We start from the raw sequence: 18,826 nt of genomic DNA, 5'->3' as shown, positions 1-18,826 counted from the left end.
TGGAATATAAACAGCAGCAAAACCATTATTCACAAGCATTGTGTATCTGTATTACATTACAACCCTGTTGAAAAGTGCTGGTCGCCTCCTAGCTTAACCAGCAAGAAACCCACGGTCAAGCAGCTTCATCAGAGAGACCATGCTGGTCAGAGTTAGCTATGATGGTCCGCTGACCAGACCATCACCAAACAAGCACTAACCAGGATTAAAAATTCATAAGCTGATGTGAAACAGATCAAACTGAAAGAGCCAGAAAAGCTTCATCGTCCATATATAGTGCAGTGTGCCAAGTACACATGAAAATTTTATATGTACAAAACAGATATAAAAAATTAAAAATATCATGTTAAAAGTAGCTGCAGTCTTCTAAGAAATAACAGTAAAGTGCTGCTGGAATATGTATGTACATCAGACATTAAAGTCACTGACTATTTCAGCTAAAATGCAGTCAGAGTGCAATAAGAAATGAAAACTAAAGCTGGGAGTCAATTCAATTCTGAGGTACTGGAAATCTAAAGTAGTGGAGGAAATCGAGGAAATCAATTGAGCCAAATGCAATGTGAAAACTCACAAAACAGTACACTGAGGACATCTGCTGGATAAACATGTGTAAAGCCTTGAAACACACAATGCTTTGAAAATTGGGTTTCATAAACCCTTAACACTTCATCTAGTCAAGTATAATATGTAACGTGTAAAATACATGTTTTTGACGGGGTTCACCTGGTAAAAATTGTATTCCAGGGGCTAAATATCATGTTATTTGGGGTCGCTTCAAGCCACGGACATGAAAAATAACCTGCGGCAACAGTGTAAAAGTATCCCAATTCCGCGGGAAAACTTCGAAAATAAAAAGTCTTGAGTTTTCTTCCAGGAACGAACACGTCACAATATTCCTCATTTAAATAATTCATATGCAGAATAAAGGGGCGGGGCCTGGTTGAGTTAGTTAGTAGTGTGTTGAAACTGGCGGTTATGGTAAGGGCGGGACATTTCCCAAACACCAATCACAACACACTGCTCCAGCCGACCAATCAAAGCACATTGTGCTTTTCAGAAGGAGGGGCTTCATAGAGACAGGAACTAAACAGAGCGTTACGAAAGAATATACACTAAGAAGAAGTGAAACTCAATAGAACGTTCCATTGTAACACCGGTGCCCAGCAGCAGCTCTGCGTTTCCGCCATTTTGGGGTGAAAGCGAGACGTCAGTCCACTAGTTTCTATGGTAATATCAGCTGCTTTGTTAAAACAAAACATACATTAAAGCTGAAATCCAACCTGAATGATGACAACTCAGAATAAAATACTATCACTAGTGATCATCAAATCCTTTTTACAGTTTATTTTACACACTTTGTGTTTAAGTCTTCCACTTTTTTCATAAACCCTTTGCTCTCTAGAAACCCAGTCAGTTTGGGTTAAAATTCTTTAAAAGGCTTATAAACACTGAATTATTACCAACATATGAAATTAAATGAAGGACATGCATCAGAAAAATTGGGAATGTTGGACAATAAATATATAACAGAAAATAACAGCTTGCTTTTGCAGTGTTGTATGTTAATGCAAAAGTGTCCAAAAGTGGGAATTATGTGATAACGCCTTTGGCTTGCTTAGTTGGGGACACTTGACATTTGATATTTGATCTGCCTGCATTGACACCATTGTATGCAAACTGAACTGAGCTGGATGATGACATCACTGTTTACTCCAGTGCTGATATAGATAAATTAACTAAATTAATAACTATTGATTCTTACATCGGAAATCACTGTGCAGCCAAAATTATAAACCAGTTAACACTGTAAAGCTGCTTTGACACAATCTGCATTGTAAAAGCGCTATAGAAAAGGTGACTTGATAACGGACACAGCAATGCATCATGTATAATAAGATCGTTATGTTTGTAGCTTGATCCATTGAAACGTACAATTATATATTTAATTTCAGATAGTGGAGTAATACTATTATTATTCCATTAGAATCTATATTGTTCGCTGGAAACATGATAATCTTACATTTATTAATTATAAATGTACTATTAATAAATGTGTAAAGTTGCATAGAATGGAAAGTAGGCTAACTACGTTACCACAGATGGATGAATGTTTGGATTCCACAACTGGTAAAATAAAACATATATAAGACAATACAACATTTACTGTAAGAGCCATACAATTTACTGGTGACTTAATTTAAAAAATGTTCTATTGCACTTCTGATTTGGCAGTGAAATTCACCAATTTTGGTTTTGTAAGATGTGAAGGATACTATGGTCCAGTTTGCATTTTCACCCCATAATGGCAGCCGCACTACCAGAACGCCATCTGTTACCCAAAAAGGATAAGAGTTTCGCCTCTTGGGTTCTATACTCTTTGGCATTACTGACCGACTGGGAAGAGAGGAGCTGCAACAATGGAGAATATGGGAAACATAATTTGTTTTTTGACATTCAAGCATTAAAACCTGTTCTAGTAGAGCCCAAAAACAAAATCAAGGGCATAATAGGTCTTCTTTAGTGATTGACAGCTGTGGACCCAAGCTTTCTTTCTTTCTCTTCCATGAGCGTGGCGTCCTCTCAGCTTGTTCTCTCTCTTTCTCAGGTATACATATTTGAGAATAACATCTACTATCAGCCGGAAGTGAAGAACAGTTCTCTAAGATTAACATCATCAGGGCAAGATGGCCTCGTATTTAATGGAATAACTGATTGGCTTTATGAGGGTAACACACCATCATCATACTGTTTTGAACAACACAAGCCATGTCTTTTTTTTTTGGCGACCCTAACCTTTGCTGTTTTTCTGATTGGCTATTAGAGGAGGTCTTGCATTCTTCAGTTGCTCACTGGTGGTCTCCATCAGGCTCCAGTCTGGCATTTCTAACCATCAATGACACACTTGTACCCAAAGAGCAGCTGCCCCGTTTTACAGGGACGCTTTACCCTCGCGGACAACAGTATCCATACCCGAAGGTAAGCAAGTGTTTTTGACCCCCTGCCGAATTATTACCCCCCTCGTTGAATTCGCTACCTGATTGTCTAATCTTAACCCCACCCCTAATCCTAATCTCTCCCCTACATCTACTCCTAAACCCACCAATAATAGGGGGGTAATAATCTGGCAGGGGGTCGAAATTCGGCACAACGCCGGCAGCAATTCCTGGACATCTGTCTGCCTCAACCTGCTATCGAATGTGTATCTTACAAAAGATTAACAGCTCATGATGAACTGACTTTCTCCCTCCTCTAATGTTTCTCATTCTCAAACTCATGAAGCTGTACTGGTTTTAACTGGCCTCTGTTTGTTCTTAGTCACCAGTGTAAAGATCCCTCAAAATCAACTCACTGGCTCAGGCATGTGTGTTTAGAGTTGAGTTAGTTACGGCTGGGACGGTGAACAACAGAACACTGGATTTCACTTCATTTCACTGTGTGTGCAACAGGCTGGACAGGTGAATCCTGAAGTGACACTGTATGTGGTCAGTTTGAACGGATCCACACACACTACACAACTCCTGCATCCTGACAGCTTACAGAGAAGGTACCGCATACACACACACACACGTTTACTTAGCCATTTAAATGGGGACATTGCATAGACTGTCGTTTTATGCAGCTAGTTATAAATACTATAACCTCACCCAAACAGAAAATGTTCTGCATTTTAACAATAAAAAAATGAAGTGATGGGAGAAATAAACCAATCAAATAAACCAACTGCTTTGCAAAATGATTCAGTATTTTAAAGCACTGGAAACGCCAAACTCTGGTGACGCCTGCTGGTCAAAACAGTGTAAATGCGATGAAAACTCAGCCAAAACATGCATAAAACCTTTTACAAACCAATTGCAAATGTTTTATTGAAAGTTTAATCTATTAAATGCAAATAACAAATCATCTAACACCATTAAATTTGAAGTGTCTGTATAATATGTGTTATTTTATTTAATTGTAGGGCTTGTTTTATAACCATTGACTAAAACTCTTCCTTTTTATTAGACAAATGCGTCATTAATAATGTCTATGAATTTATAAAACTATTGTATGTCCGAATTGCATTCATACTACCCATATTCATACATACTTTAATGGTCATGATTTCAAATTCAAATGTAGTAACCAGGGTTGCCAGGTTCCCTTTCGATACTTCACTCGTACTGCGTATGGGAAAAGGTCTCCCTTTTTCCCCGCTGCTGAAGCGTTTTTCAATAACGCAGTGTAACTGCACCGTCATTGGTTCACTCATAGACAAGTTGTTGAACCAATGGCGGCGCGGCATAGCTGCGCGGCCTATGGCGACAAAGCGCGCGAATATTCCCGCCGAAATGGGCGGGGTATAGGGCTATATAAGCAGGCGTTTCGCCATAGGATTTCAGTGTTTTCTCCTTCAGCGACGACATCTACTTCTCTTCGCTGATCTCCGCCTGAAGCCGAAGAAGCTCGCCGCCTTCTGCTCTCGCCGCCGTCTGAAGAGGCTCCCGCAGCGGACTCGCCTGGACTCGCCGGTGGAAGAAAGCGCCGGCGCCCTCGCGGACTGCAGCTTCTAGCGCCGTCGCCGAGCCGCCGCCTCCCGCTTCCCGCTTCCGGCCGCTTCCTGTGTGTTCCCTGCCGCCATCCGGCGCGCCGCCTGAGAGCTTCATCCGCGGCTTAAACGCCGCTCTAAAAGAGCGAATTTCAGCGGTTTTCACCGCTCTAAGAGCTTCCGCGGCCCTCGCCGCTCTAAAAGAGCCACCCAATTGCCGTTTTCACGGCAGCGGCGTCTCACGATGCCCCGCCACTCATGTGGTGCTTGCAGGGCCCCCCTGCACGACGACGATGGACACAGCGAGTGTGTCGCTTGCCTGGGCAAGCCCCACGCAGACGGCGCGCTCGCTGGAGACTCATGCCCGCACTGCGAGTGTATGAGTCTCGCTTCCCTGCGCTCGCGGGTCTCCTTCTTCACTGAGGGCGATCTCGCCGCTCGCGCCCTCCCGTCTCCTTCCTCCCGCGAGCCGGTGAGGAAAAGACGGCGGGGTAGAGCGACTCAGCGCCAGGAGTTGAGCGAGCTCACGCCGGCCCAGCCCCCGCGTGCCTCGCCCTCTCCTCCCAGGGAACTCTCTCCCGTTCTGTTCTCTCGCCCTGAGCAGCGTCCCTCCGCAGAAGCGAGTGACCTCGTCTCATTCGGGGGAACAGACGACGAACAAGACGACTCCATGTCTCTTGCGGCTTCCGAAGCGGAAGGTTGGGCTGGCGAGCCGGAAGACCCCGCTCCACCGCCTCCCTTGGAACCCATCGAGCATGGCCAGGGCATGGATGCCGAGCTCTTCCGCATCCTGTCTAGGGCCGTTGAAGAGCTGGACCTCGAGTGGGCCCCTCCAGAGGAGCCGTCTCGCAGCCGCCTGGACGAATGGTTTCTGCCAGGCCGCCGCCAAGCACCTCGCCAGCGTTCAGCGCCCTTCTTTCCTGAGGTCCACGAAGAGCTGACGAAGTCGTGGCGCGCTCCTTACTCTGCCCGCCTCCACTCTACGCACCGCTCCGCCCTCACCGCCGTCGACGGCGCCGAGGAGAAGGGATACGAGCGCTTGCCACCCCTAGATGAAGCGGTGGCTGCTCACCTCTGTCCTCCCGCGGCTGTGGGTTGGAAGACGAAGAGGGCCCTTCCTTCCAAGCCCTGTCGGACCACCTCTACTCTGGCTGGTCGGGCTTACACCTCGGCGGGCCAAGCTGCCTCTGCGCTCCACACCATGGCCATATTTCAAGTATTCCAGGCCAAACTCCTCCGCTCTCTGGATGAGTCTGGAATCGACGCGCCAGCCTTCAAAGATCTCCGCAGCGCCACGGATCTTGCCCTGCGAGCTACGAAGGCTGCGGCCCAGGCCATCGGTTGTTCCATGGCTAGCCTGGTCGTGTTGGAGCGCCACCTGTGGCTCAACCTAACGGAGATCAAAGACCTAGATAAGACGGCCTTCTTAGACGCCCCGGTCTCGCCTTCCGGTCTCTTCGGGCCTGCAGTGGATGGCTTCACTGAGCGCTTTACTGCCGCGCAGAAATCGTCTCAGGCTATGAGGCATTTCTTGCCTAAGCGCTCCAGCTCCGCTTCTGCGTCTAGCCACCCCAGGACTGCGCCGGCTCAGCAGAACAATCCAGCCCCACCTGCAAAACAGGCAGCGCCGCCCCAGGAGCATCGCCAGCGCTCGCGCCCTGCGAAGCGCCCTCCCTTCCCGAGGCGCCAGGGACCCCGGCCCAGGATTGTGCTGGACCCGATGCCTCCGAAGTCGTCCTGATTCGTCGGACAGGAAGAGGATGGGGGACCGTCCCGTTACGACCGGACCACCCCAAAAGCTCCCATGAGTAATTTCCCCTCCGCCTCGTTTATTTCCGGGCGTGGGAAACATACTCCAAGTGACAGCTGGGCCCACACCTGTTGCGCCCACTCCAAACGCCGTTTTCACGGCGAACAAATTTTTACCTCATCACAAAAAGAGCAAATTTCCTCTTCCACCCCTCGTGGTGTACGACCCTCTCAACGGCGGTCTGTCACCCAACATTATTCAACCCCTAGCCACTCGGGCCGAGGCCTGGCAGGCCATCCCCGATGTGTCAGAATGGGTCATGGGGATTGTAAACCAGGGCTACTCGCTCCAGTTTGCACGACGGCCCCCCCGCTTCGCCGGGGTGCTTCAAACGTCGGTCAATCCGGACGACGCTCATGTCCTCCGGGCCGAAGTCATGTCATTGCTGGAAAAAGGAGCTGTGGAAACGGTTCCTCCGTCAGAGAGCGAGACAGGCTTTTACAGCCGCTACTTTCTGGTCCCCAAAAAGGATGGCAGTCTCAGACCCATCCTAGACCTCAGGCTTTTGAATCACTCCCTCATGAGACGGAAGTTCAAAATGCTGACGCTGAAGCAGATCCTCGCGCACATTTGCCCCGAGGACTGGTTCTGCTCGCTGGACCTGAAGGATGCGTATTTTCACATCCAGATAGCCCCCCGTCACAGACGATTCTTGAGATTCACTTACGAAGGGGTGGCATACCAATATACGGTCTTGCCCTTCGGGCTGTCTCTGGCTCCCCGCACTTTCACCAAGTGCATGGACGCGGCGCTTTCCCCTCTGAGACAGATGGGAATCCGGGTTCTGAATTATCTCGACGACTGGCTCATCTTAGCCCGTTCGCGAGTCGAGCTGGAACGCCACAGATCCGTGCTCCTCAGCCATCTACAATGCCTGGGTCTCAGGGTCAACTTAGCCAAGAGCTTGCTATGCCCCACTCAACGAATCTCGTTTCTGGGAGCAGTTTTCGACTCGGTCCGTATGACGGCAGTAGTCTCGCCAGAGCGCGCCCTGGCAATTCAGCAGCTCACGGCATCTGTCATGAACAAAGCCTATCTCCCTCTGAAGTTTTCACAGAGGCTGCTAGGGCTGATGGCTTCCGCCTCCCCGGTGCTGCAGCTAGGCCTTCTTCGGATGCGGCCTCTTCAGTACTGGTTGAAGTTCCGGGTTCCTCCCAGCGCATGGCGGCACAGCCGCCTATGTCTCAAGGTCAATCGGGCCTGTCTTCTAGCCCTGAAACCTTGGATGGATCCAGTATGGTTCCAGCGCGGAGTCCCTTTACGGGCGGTCTCACGGAGGACGGTGCTCTCAACAGACGCCTCCAACTTGGGCTGGGGCGCTGTGTGCGAGGGCAGACCGGCCTTCGGCTCGTGGAGCCACGAGGAAAGCCATCTACACATCAACTGTCTAGAGATGCTAGCAGTGATGAAAGCCCTTCAGTTCTTTCAGGCTTACTTGACGGGACGTCATGTTCTAGTTCGGTCAGACAGTATGACGGTGGTGTCATACCTAAACCACCAAGGCGGTCTTTCGTCCAGCCGCATATGCGCTCTGGCGAAACGTCTGCTGGAATGGGCTCTTCCGAGGCTTCAGTCGCTCAGAGCGACTCATGTTCCTGGCAGGAACAATCTGGGTGCGGACATGTTGTCACGGAGCAACATCCCCTGCGACGAGTGGATGCTCCACCCCCAAGTGGTCCTCACGATCTGGGAGCTCTTCGGGAAGGCAGAGGTAGACCTCTTCGCCTCAGAAGACAACTCTCATTGCCCAACATTTTTCTCGAAGGAAGTAGATGCTCTGGCCCACACATGGCCCAGCACGCTCCTTTATGCTTTCCCTCCGATCGCACTGATCCCCCAGGTCATCAGGCGTATCAGAGAAGACCAGCACAGAGTCCTTCTGGTGGCCCCGCTCTGGAGGAACCAGGTTTGGTCCTCAGAGCTATTCAGGCTCTCTCTGAGAGCCCCGTGGCCGATTCCCCTGAGACGGGACCTCCTCTCTCAGGCAAACAGAACAATCTGGCACCCACAGCCGCAGCTCTGGGCTCTGCACCTCTGGTCCCTCGATGGGAGCCGACTAGCCTCCCCGAGGACGTCCTAAATACCATTTCTCAGGCTAGAGCCCCGTCTACGAGGCGCCTCTACGACCAGAAGTGGTCAGTCTTTGTTGATTGGTGTTCAACACGCAACATAGACCCTGTGGAGAGTGACGTATCTTCCATACTGTCTTTCCTCCAAGAACGCTTGGAAATGGGGCGCTCCCCTTCCACGCTTAAGGTTTACGTAGCAGCCATTGCAGCGTTCCACGCTCCTGTTGCTGGCCAATCGGTGGGACGAAACGGGCTTGTGATCCGTTTTTTGAGAGGTGCTAGGCGTTTGAATCCTCCTCGCCCTCTCACTATTCCCTCCTGGGACCTCTCGTTGGTCCTCAGGGCCTTGAAAGGAGCCCCATTTGAACCAATGGGTTAAGCCGACCTCAGGCCCCTAACGCTAAAAACCGCTCTGCTACTAGCACTAGCATCGGTAAAACGTGTTGGCGATTTGCAGGCCCTCTCCGTGAACCCTGCATGCCTCGAATTCGGGCCTGGTGACTCTAAGGTCGTTCTGAAACCTAGGCATGGCTACGTCCCTAAAGTGCTCTCAACTCCGTTTAGAGCTCAGGTCGTCTCGCTCTCTGCTCTTCCTCCCTCGGCGGACGAACCAGAGCTGCAGCTACTCTGCCCAGTCAGGGCATTGAGGACCTACATAGACCGATCACAGTTTTTCAGACAGTCGGATCAGCTTTTTGTTTGTTTTGGCGGCCGCACCAAAGGGTCTCCGGTCTCGAAACAACGCATTTCCCGTTGGATAGTGGATGCTATTAACCTGTGATACTCCTCACTGGGCACTAATTGCCCCATAGGAGTCAGGGCCCACTCCACTAGAGGAATGGCTTCCTCGTGGGCTTGGTCCAGCGGAGTTTCCATCCAAGACATCTGTGAGGCGGCCGGCTGGTCTTCGCCGTCCACCTTTGTCAGGTTCTATCACCTCGATGTCCCGACCTTACAAGCTCGGGTCCTGTCGGTGTGATTAGCGGCCTTCAACAAGTCCCGCTTCACGCCACCATAGGAAGTATCTTCCTTCAGTGTAACCATGGGTTCGGTTAGGCTTTGCCTCCGCTTGTCCTTTTGGCCCCCCTCTGGGTTGGCCAAATGCAAGCTATATCGTTCCCAGCCGTGGCACGGCGTGGTTGAATTCGTTCCCCATACGCAGTACGAGTGAAGTATCGAAAGGGAACGTACTCGGTTACTAACGTAACCTCGGTTCCCTGAGATACGGAACGAGTACTGCGTCACTTGCCGTGCCACGAGGCTGCGGCTCAGGGTCGTCGCTTCAATCGATTGACACTGAAATCCTATGGCGAAACGCCTGCTTATATAGCCCTATACCCCGCCCATTTCGGCGGGAATATTCGCGCGCTTTGTCGCCATTGGTTCAACAACTTGTCTATGAGTGAACCAATGACGGTGCAGTTACACTGCGTTATTGAAAAAGGCTTCAGCAGCGGGGAAAAAGGGAGACCTTTCCCCATACGCAGTACTCGTTCCGTATCTCAGGGAACCGAGGTTACGTTAGTAACCGAGTACGTTTTCCCAACAAAACCCACCCAATTGCTACTCAATACCAGCCCAAAACTAGTCCAGTCGCATTTCAGGGGGGGTCCCCTGGTAAAAATCGTGTTCCAGGGGGTAAAATCTGTGTTTTTGGTGGGTTCCCCTGGTAAAATTCCCATTTCAAGGACTAAATATCATGTTATTTGGGATCGCTTCAACCCACGGACATGAAAAGTAGCCCAATTCCGCGGGAAAACCACAGACTTGGCAACACTGGTAGTACCTACTCAAAGTACACGATTTTGGACGCAGTGAGTGTGTTAAAAACTCATGGTTATGGTAAGGGGCAGGACATTTCCCAAACAAACTCGAAGCGCTTGACCAATCACAACACACTGGTCCAGCCAACCAATCAGAGCACACTGTACTTTTCAGAAGGAGGGGCTTCATAGAGACAGGAACTAAACAGAGCGTTACTAACAGACTAGGAAGAGAGGAGCTGCAACAATGGAGAATATGAGGAAAATAATCAACATTCAATCAGGAAAACCTGCTCTAGCTCTAGTAGAGCCCAAAAACAAAAACAAAACTTTGAAAAAAGGCATAATAGGTCATCTTTAATAAGACTGCTCTATTTCTAAACCTTCTGATGTTCATAATGTTTGAGCTGACAGCCTGCTGTGTGTGTGTGTTTGTGCAGTGAGCTCTATATCAGCATGGTGCAGTGGGTAACAGACGAGTGTCTCGCTGTACGCTGGTTAAACCGTCCTCAGAACGCCTCCATACTCACACTATGCTACACACACACGGGGAAATGTGTGATGGTGAGCTTACAATAACACCATTCATTTAAATTGAATTGGCCACAACAAGTTGAACTGGAAGAGGAATTTATTGAATTGCAACTCAAAGAAATTAAACACAGGTGCATTCTGGGAAATGAAGTGCTCTTCTATCCTATCTATTTGTCTGTCAAAGTCCCTTCAAGGAAAGTCAGTTCACTCAGCGGCCACATTGGTGACCAACTGTTCAAAAACTGCTCGCCAAACTCACCTTTAATTGTACTTGGCAGCTGCAGTGACGTGTTGACTTTACAGTTTGTGATTGGATCTTTTATTTAGAAGGCAGAACTTTTTCCAGCCATATTGAATTTTGCAGTCTCTACCATTCACAGTAATATGAGTGAACCATTTGGAATATTTACAGCCCTTCTGTCTGTCTTGAAAGCCTCTAAACACTTTAAGACTTCAATTTCAATTCATTTTAACTCTACTTCCTTGCATTCAAAATTTGAATTGCAATCCTTCATGCTGGTTGCTGAATTGGAATTTAAAAGGCATCTCAATTCACTTCTGAATAACACACAACTCTGACACACACACACACACACACACACACACACACACACATATACATATACGTTTGTATAATGTATGCACACATATACATGTTGGTTTGGTCTATCATTGCAGAAGCATGTCGTGACATCAGACAAATGGATTGACAGACAGGTAAGATTGTCACTTTAGACTCTGCCATATTTATTTACCTCAAACAAGACACTGAGATAAAGTAAACTGATGCTCTCATCTCATTGGTGCAGAATGAAAAAACAGTTTTTTCTAAAGATGGAGCAACATTTTTTGTGACATCACCCCTCGGAAGCGGAGATCGAGGATCTTTTAGACACCTCACCATGATGTCAGAGCAGGTATAAAATTGCACAACCATGATCTGACTTTGAAGGGCTCCTATTATGCTTTTTTCTATGTTCATCTTACTGTGGTGTGTAATGTTGCTGTTTGAGCATGAAAAAACTCTGAAAAGTTACAAATTCAATGCACAATATTCCTCATTTAAATAATTCCTGCCCAAGGTATGTGCAGAATAAAGGGGCGGGGCCTGGTTGAGTTAGTTAGTAGTGTGTTGAAACTGGCGGTTATGGTAAGGGGCGGAACATTTCCTAAACACACTCGAAGCACTTGGCCAATGAAAACACACTGCTCCAGCCGACCAATCAGAGCACATTGTGCTTTTCAGTGGGAGGGGCTTCATAGAGACAGGAACTAAACGGAGCGTTACTGACAGACTGGGAAGAGAGGAGCTGCCACAACGGAGAATATGAGGAAAATAATGAACATTCAAGCATGAAAACCTGATCTAGTAGAGCCCAAAAATAAAATCAAGACTTTGAAAAAGGGCGTAATACGTTCCCTTTTACCTCTTATGCTTTCAGCCTGAAGATGAAGAGGTCAGCATGCGTCACCTGACCTCCGGCACCTGGGAGGTCACAGAGATCCTGACCTACGATGAAAAGTGGGACACAGTGTGAGTCACTTGTTCACACACACACACACACACACACACACAAACGCAAGAGCCTATTAGATGTCTGACATGTTGTGTGTTTTCATGCAGATATTTTCTCAGTAATGAGGCCGGATTCAGTCAAAGACACCTGTACAGGTCAGACACACTGATTCTGCACAGACTTCTTTTGTTTTTATTCTTCCTGAATGCCTCACATTACAGCAGTGTGACCTTTGACCTCCAGGGTGAGCACGGTGGATCCGTTCCATCGTGAGTGCTTGAGCTGTTCTTTGTTCAAACCTCACTGTTCATTCTATGAAGCCTCTATGAGTCCATACGGACGAGCTGTACTGCTGAACTGCAGGGGTAAATGACTTGGCGCACACACACACACACACATCGCGATTTCTTGTTTAAAATACAGGTCACGATTCTCCCATGATTCTGAATAGACAATTAAACTAAATAACATGTAATTTACTAGAAGTTCTGACAAAATGTTAATTGCGGCAGTATATTTAAAATGTTTAATTAATTAGATTTTTTTTTTAAAATCGGTTGTGTGAATAATTCAATGACTCTCATAAAGACTTCACTTGTTTCATTACTGGATGAATCGGCATTTTTGAATAAATCTCTTGAATGAATGATTAAATGACAAATAAATTATTTAACTGTCACTTGTCACCACCTACTGGTGTAATAATGTAATTGATACAATCATTATTTGAAGTATCAACTTACTTTCAAAAGGTGATTCTACTCTATACTGAAGACATCAGTGTTTATATCCGAATTATAAAATTTATCTCAGTACTTCTGTAATAATTTTAATGATTGTAAGATACTGTGTGGTTGAAAAGAGTGTTTGTGAAGCTGTTTCATATCTATTCATGACAACTGCTCTCTCTGGGTCAGCATTAAAACAGATTTGAATGTTCACTGTGATCATAGACATAGACAAATCATTGTCATTTAGGAATAAGTTTGTGTCTGTGTTTAAATCGATATCATGCAGCTCTAGTTCATACCATCACTTTGGATTTTTCCTATATCAGCCTCATTCTGGTTTACAAAAATGTCTGAAAATTTCTGTAAACAATCTGTATTTTATGTTCAGGTCCAGGAATCCCTCAAACCACCGTGCACCTTCTCAGCAACATCAGCGGTGAGTCCAAACACAAAACACTGATTCACACACACAAATGCTTGTTCTTCATCAGAGCTGTTGTGCATGTGCGATCATGACATATAAGAGCAACTGCTCACAGGATTTCAAAACACCAGATTTTGGATTGCATAGTGCCCTAACAATCCCACTCTCCCCTACTTTTCCATCTACTCTATGCTGTCATGTTGACAAAGGCAATGGCCCTAAAATAAAATTATGCTGTATATGCTGAAACATACTGCTGTTCTTCTGACAAATAATATATTTACTTTGGCCAGAATACATCAAAAACCTTTGGCTGTCTTGTTTTCTTTCTCTTCCTCTCTGTAGATCATGTGATTATAGATGCTCGTCTGGAGATCAGAGAATTTCTCAGAAAGAAACAAATTCCACTTAGACAAATCTCGACTTTACAGATTAACAACCAGGGTATGAATCATCACAGTCATCTTCACCATCATCGCCATGCGAATCGTCACTGGTTACAAGAGAAAGTGGCAACAATGAGATTATCATCTCATTAGACAGCATAAACAAAACTGGCATTGTCCAAGAAAATGCATAATAATAATCATCATCACCATAAAGAACCATCCTCCTCATCATCTTCATCATGGTCGTCACTGTCAGTAGGGTTAGTGTTAATCAATTCTCTGGTCAAAGATGTGTTTTGTCTCTGTCACTGTGACTGAAGGTTCAGGAGGTTTAAGTTGTAGGCGTGTGTGGAGACTGAGGCTACATTCACACCACAAGCCTTAGCACTCACATCCTCAAATTTTGTTTGGATTGGATTTCATTACAAATATCTAAACATTCTTAATATCTAGGTAATTTTCCCTCTCAAGTAAATGTATCTTGATTTAAGAATGTTTAGATATTTGTATTGGAAAATACAGCGACTCACGTCAGCACAGAACTGTGACGAAAGTTGATCTAGAGTGACTCATGACATGAGAAATCAAATTTGCCTTGATCTTTTGACATATAAGAGGTCTTTGTACCATTAAAACATCCTGCAAGTTTCATAGCTTAAAACATCCTCCTCATTAAACAAAGAATTTATTTAATCAAGCTTCAAAAACTGCTCATTTTGATATTGTGGGATCTGTTATGTCAAATATATTTGCATATGACCGCCTCCACAGCAAGACATTGACGAATAGTTTTACATCATAACACCATAGGCGCTGCCCACTGGCGTTCAGCCGCTTAACAGCTGACATTTGCCTCCACTGGATGTGAGCGTCGCATCAAGAGCAAGTAAAATCCATTATAATCACTGATGCTGTCTACACTGATACATATACATACAGATGTGCGTTCAGTTTCTGAAGCACTCCATGCACTTAAAGGTGCCCTAGAACCAGTTTTTACAAGATGTAATATAAAAAAAAAGGTGTCCCCTGAATGTGTCTGTGAAGTTTCAGCTCAAAATACCCCATAGATTTTTTTTTATTCATTTTTTTAAACTGCCTATTTTGGGGCATCATTAACTATGCACCGATTCAGGCTGCGACCCCTTTAAATCGCGCACTTCCTGCCCCCCGAGCTCTCGACTATAATACAGAGCATTTACAAAGTTCACACAGCTAATATAACCCTCAAATGGATCTTTACAAGATGTTCATCATGCATACTGCATGCATGCGTCGGATCATGTGAGTATAGTGCTCCGTGGCTAAAGCTAACATTACACATTGTTGGAGAGATTTATAAAGAATGAAGTTGTGTTTATGAATTTTACAGACTACAAGTGTTTAAAAAATGAAAATAGCCACGGCTCTTGTCTCCGTGAATACAGTAAGAAACAATGGTAACTTTAACCACATTTAACAGTACATTAGCAACATGCTAACGAAACATTTAGAAAGACAATTTACAAATATCACAAAAAATATCATGTAATCATGGATCATGTCAGTTATTATCGCTCCATCTGCCATTTTTCGCTGTTGTTCTTGCTTGCTTACCTAGTCTGATGATTCAGCTGTGCACAGATCCAGATGTTAATACTGGCTGCCCTTGTCTAATGCCTTGAACATGAGCTGGCATATGCAAATATTGGGGTCATACATATTAATGATCCCGACTGTTGCGTAACAGTCGGTGTTATGTTGAGATTCGCCTGTTTTTCGGAGGTCTTTTAAACAAATGAGATTTACATAAGAAGGAGGAAACAATGGAGTTTGAGACTCACTGTATGTCATTTCCATGTACTGAACTCTTGTTATTCAACTATGCCAAGGTAAATTAAATTTTTGATTCTAGGGCACCTTTAAGTCTCAGACAAATGGAAATGTGAAAGCTGGTTTATGTCTCTGTATAGACTTCAGAAGGATCTCAGCATCAGGAACAAGTGGATGTTTTTTTTTACTGGCATCCTGGATCGTTTCGGAGGATTATATGTTTGTTCGGAGCATTTAGTTTTGTAAACGAGACACAGTGTAATGGAGAGTTCGCAAAGAAACTTGTTGAAAGATGAAGCAGTGAACTGTATTGTATCTGACAGCAACTGTATCACAAACCATGATTAAAAGAAATCTGATTTGGGCCGCTTTTGGCTTCAGTCTGAATGTAGCCTCAGATGATTTGTACTGATTCAGTTTTTTGCTGTAAGTGACAGATGTGTGTTTACTGTGTGTTTACAGCACTGAGACTTGAGCTCAGCCTCCCTCCACAGTTTGAAGAGAGTAAGCGGTACCCTCTCCTGCTGCTGCTGTACGATCATACACACACACACATTGGTTTTCCATGTTTCCATAGACATGATTTTTATACTGTACAAATTAAATATCATCAGAGTAACACTGATCATGCCACATCTGTCTGGATCTGTCTGACCAGTGTATGTGTGTGTGTGTGTGATAGTGAGTGTGATCCTGGCTGCCAGCAAGTGAACGATCGCTTTCGTCTGGAATGGGCCGATGTGCTGGTGAGCTGTGATGATGTCATTGTGGCCCGGGTGGACGGCAGAGGGAGCGGCTTTCAGGGCCAGCAGATTCTCCAGGATGTTTACAAGCGTTTGGGACTCGTGGACGCAGAAGATCAACTCTCTGCTTTAGAGTAAGTGTGCCGAACCTCAAACCTTAAATCTCCATCTACTGTGCGAAAGTCTTACACTGTGTCCTAACCAGATGTGATGCGATAAGATTCCAGCGACATGCAATTTGTCTGTCCACACCAGGGCTGCATCCGAAATCGCATACTTCCCTACTATATTATAGTAGGCGAAAAACAGTATGCAACAAAAATTGAGAGGATTTGTGAATGGCAGTGAAGCGATGCAACTGATGCTGGTAGGTCACATGATAATGACAACATGGCACTCTGTTATACTCTATCTGTACTTGCTGACTGATAAATAAAAAAAATAAAAAGAACATACTTTTTAGCGGTCATTTCAGACGCAGCCCAGATGTGATACGACAATGAGACACAACAAAATCAATCAGAAATCACAGCCAATCAGAAGAGCGTGTGGGAGGAGTCTCTCTGCAAGCGCACTGCACTCGCAACCAAATCAATCACAAATCACAGCCAATCAGAAGAGCGTGTGGGAGGAGTCTCTCTGCAAGCGCACTGCACTCGCAACCAAATCAATCACAAATCACAGCCAATCAGAAGAGCGTGTGGGAGGAGTCTCTCTGCAAGCGCACTGCACTCGCAACCAAATCAATCACAAATCACAGCCAATCAGAGGAGCGTGTGGGCGGAGTCTCTCTGCAAGCACACTGCACTCGCAACCAAATCAATCACAAATCACAGCCAATCAGAAGAGCGTGTGGGAGGAGTCTCTCTGCAAGCGCACTGCACTCGCAACCAAATCAATCACAAATCACAGCCAATCAGAGGAGCGTGTGGGCGGAGTCTCTCTGCAAGCGCACTGCACTCGCAACCAAATCAATCACAAATCACAGCCAATCAGAGGAGCGTGTGGGCGGAGTCTCTCTGCAAGCACACTGCACTCGCAACCAAATCAATCACAAATCACAGCCAATCAGAGGAGCGTGTGGGCGGAGTCTCTCTGCAAGCGCACTGCACTCGCAACCAAATCAATCACAAATCACAGCCAATCAGAGGAGCGTGTGGGCGGAGTCTCTCTGCAAGCGCACTGCACTCGCAACCAAATCAATCACAAATCACAGCCAATCAGAAGAGCGTGTGGGCGGAGTCTCTCTGCAAGCGCACTGCACTCGCAACCAAATCAATCACAAATCACAGCCAATCAGAGGAGCGTGTGGGCGGAGTCTCTCTGCAAGCGCACTGCACTCGCAACCAAATCAATCACAAATCACAGCCAATCAGAGGAGCGTGTGGGCGGAGTCTCTCTGCAAGCGCACTGCACTCGCAACCAAATCAATCACAAATCACAGCCAATCAGAGGAGCGTGTGGGCGGAGTCTCTCTGCAAGCGCACTGCACTCGCAACCAAATCAATCACAAATCACAGCCAATCAGAAGAGCGTGTGGGAGGAGTCTCTCTGCAAGCGCACTGCACTCGCAACCAAATCAATCACAAATCACAGCCAATCAGAGGAGCGTGTGGGCGGAGTCTCTCTGCAAGCGCACTGCACTCGCAACCAAATCAATCACAAATCACAGCCAATCAGAGGAGCGTGTGGGAGGAGTCTCTCTGCAAGCGCACTGCACTCGCAACCAAATCAATCACAAATCACAGCCAATCAGAAGAGCGTGTGGGCGGAGTCTCTCTGCAAGCGCACTGCACTCGCAACCAAATCAATCACAAATCACAGCCAATCAGAGGAGCGTGTGGGCGGAGTCTCTCTGCAAGCGCACTGCACTCGCAACCAAATCAATCACAAATCACAGCCAATCAGAGGAGCGTGTGGGCGGAGTCTCTCTGCAAGCGCACTGCACTCGCAACCAAATCAATCACAAATCACAGCCAATCAGAAGAGCGTGTGGGAGGAGTCTCTCTGCAAGCGCACTGCACTCGCAACCAAATCAATCACAAATCACAGCCAATCAGAAGAGCGTGTGGGCGGAGTCTCTCTGCAAGCGCACTGCACTCGCAACCAAATCAATCACAAATCACAGCCAATCAGAGGAGCGTGTGGGCGGAGTCTCTCTGCAAGCGCACTGCACTCGCAACCAAATCAATCACAAATCACAGCCAATCAGAAGAGCGTGTGGGCGGAGTCTCTCTGCAAGCGCACTGCACTCACAACCAAATCAATCGCAAATCACAGCCAATCAGAAGAGCGTGTGGGCGGAGTCTCTCTGCAAGCGCACTGCACTCGCAACCAAATCAATCACAAATCACAGCCAATCAGAGGAGCGTGTGGGCGGAGTCTCTCTGCAAGCGCACTGCACTCGCAACCAAATCAATCACAAATCACAGCCAATCAGAAGAGCGTGTGGGCGGAGTCTCTCTTTAAGCGCACTGCACTCGCAACCAAATCAATCAGAAATCACAGC

The 18,826-nt window shown here is 46.6% G+C and overlaps 2 protein-coding genes across 2 annotated transcripts in view; one reads left to right on the top strand and one right to left on the bottom strand.

The window, feature by feature from the left end:
* LOC137035591 (inactive dipeptidyl peptidase 10-like) overlaps window positions 1–18,826 on the bottom strand; it is a 106,899-nt gene that overhangs the window by 8,851 nt on the left and 79,222 nt on the right. Inside the window, exon 28 of the transcript XR_010897104.1 lies at window positions 12,129–12,211. The gene's annotated coding sequence lies outside the window, so the exon portion shown is untranslated. The remainder of the gene's footprint in view (window positions 1–12,128; window positions 12,212–18,826) is intronic.
* The window catches only part of LOC137036217 (inactive dipeptidyl peptidase 10-like), a 36,600-nt gene that overhangs the window by 10,155 nt on the left and 7,619 nt on the right, over window positions 1–18,826 (top strand). Inside the window, exons 8-20 of the mRNA XM_067410253.1 lie at window positions 2,606–2,726; window positions 2,822–2,976; window positions 3,447–3,544; window positions 10,608–10,731; window positions 11,380–11,418; window positions 11,511–11,618; window positions 12,144–12,235; window positions 12,326–12,373; window positions 12,462–12,583; window positions 13,338–13,385; window positions 13,719–13,817; window positions 16,037–16,106; window positions 16,257–16,451. Of these exons, the coding sequence (XP_067266354.1) occupies window positions 2,606–2,726; window positions 2,822–2,976; window positions 3,447–3,544; window positions 10,608–10,731; window positions 11,380–11,418; window positions 11,511–11,618; window positions 12,144–12,235; window positions 12,326–12,373; window positions 12,462–12,583; window positions 13,338–13,385; window positions 13,719–13,817; window positions 16,037–16,106; window positions 16,257–16,451 (1,319 nt within the window). The remainder of the gene's footprint in view (window positions 1–2,605; window positions 2,727–2,821; window positions 2,977–3,446; window positions 3,545–10,607; window positions 10,732–11,379; window positions 11,419–11,510; window positions 11,619–12,143; window positions 12,236–12,325; window positions 12,374–12,461; window positions 12,584–13,337; window positions 13,386–13,718; window positions 13,818–16,036; window positions 16,107–16,256; window positions 16,452–18,826) is intronic.

This window comes from Chanodichthys erythropterus, chromosome 14 (assembly GCF_024489055.1).
Source record: "Chanodichthys erythropterus isolate Z2021 chromosome 14, ASM2448905v1, whole genome shotgun sequence".
NCBI classification, from domain to species: domain Eukaryota; kingdom Metazoa; phylum Chordata; class Actinopteri; order Cypriniformes; family Xenocyprididae; genus Chanodichthys; species Chanodichthys erythropterus.
This window is presented reverse-complemented; position numbering and strand designations above follow the sequence as displayed.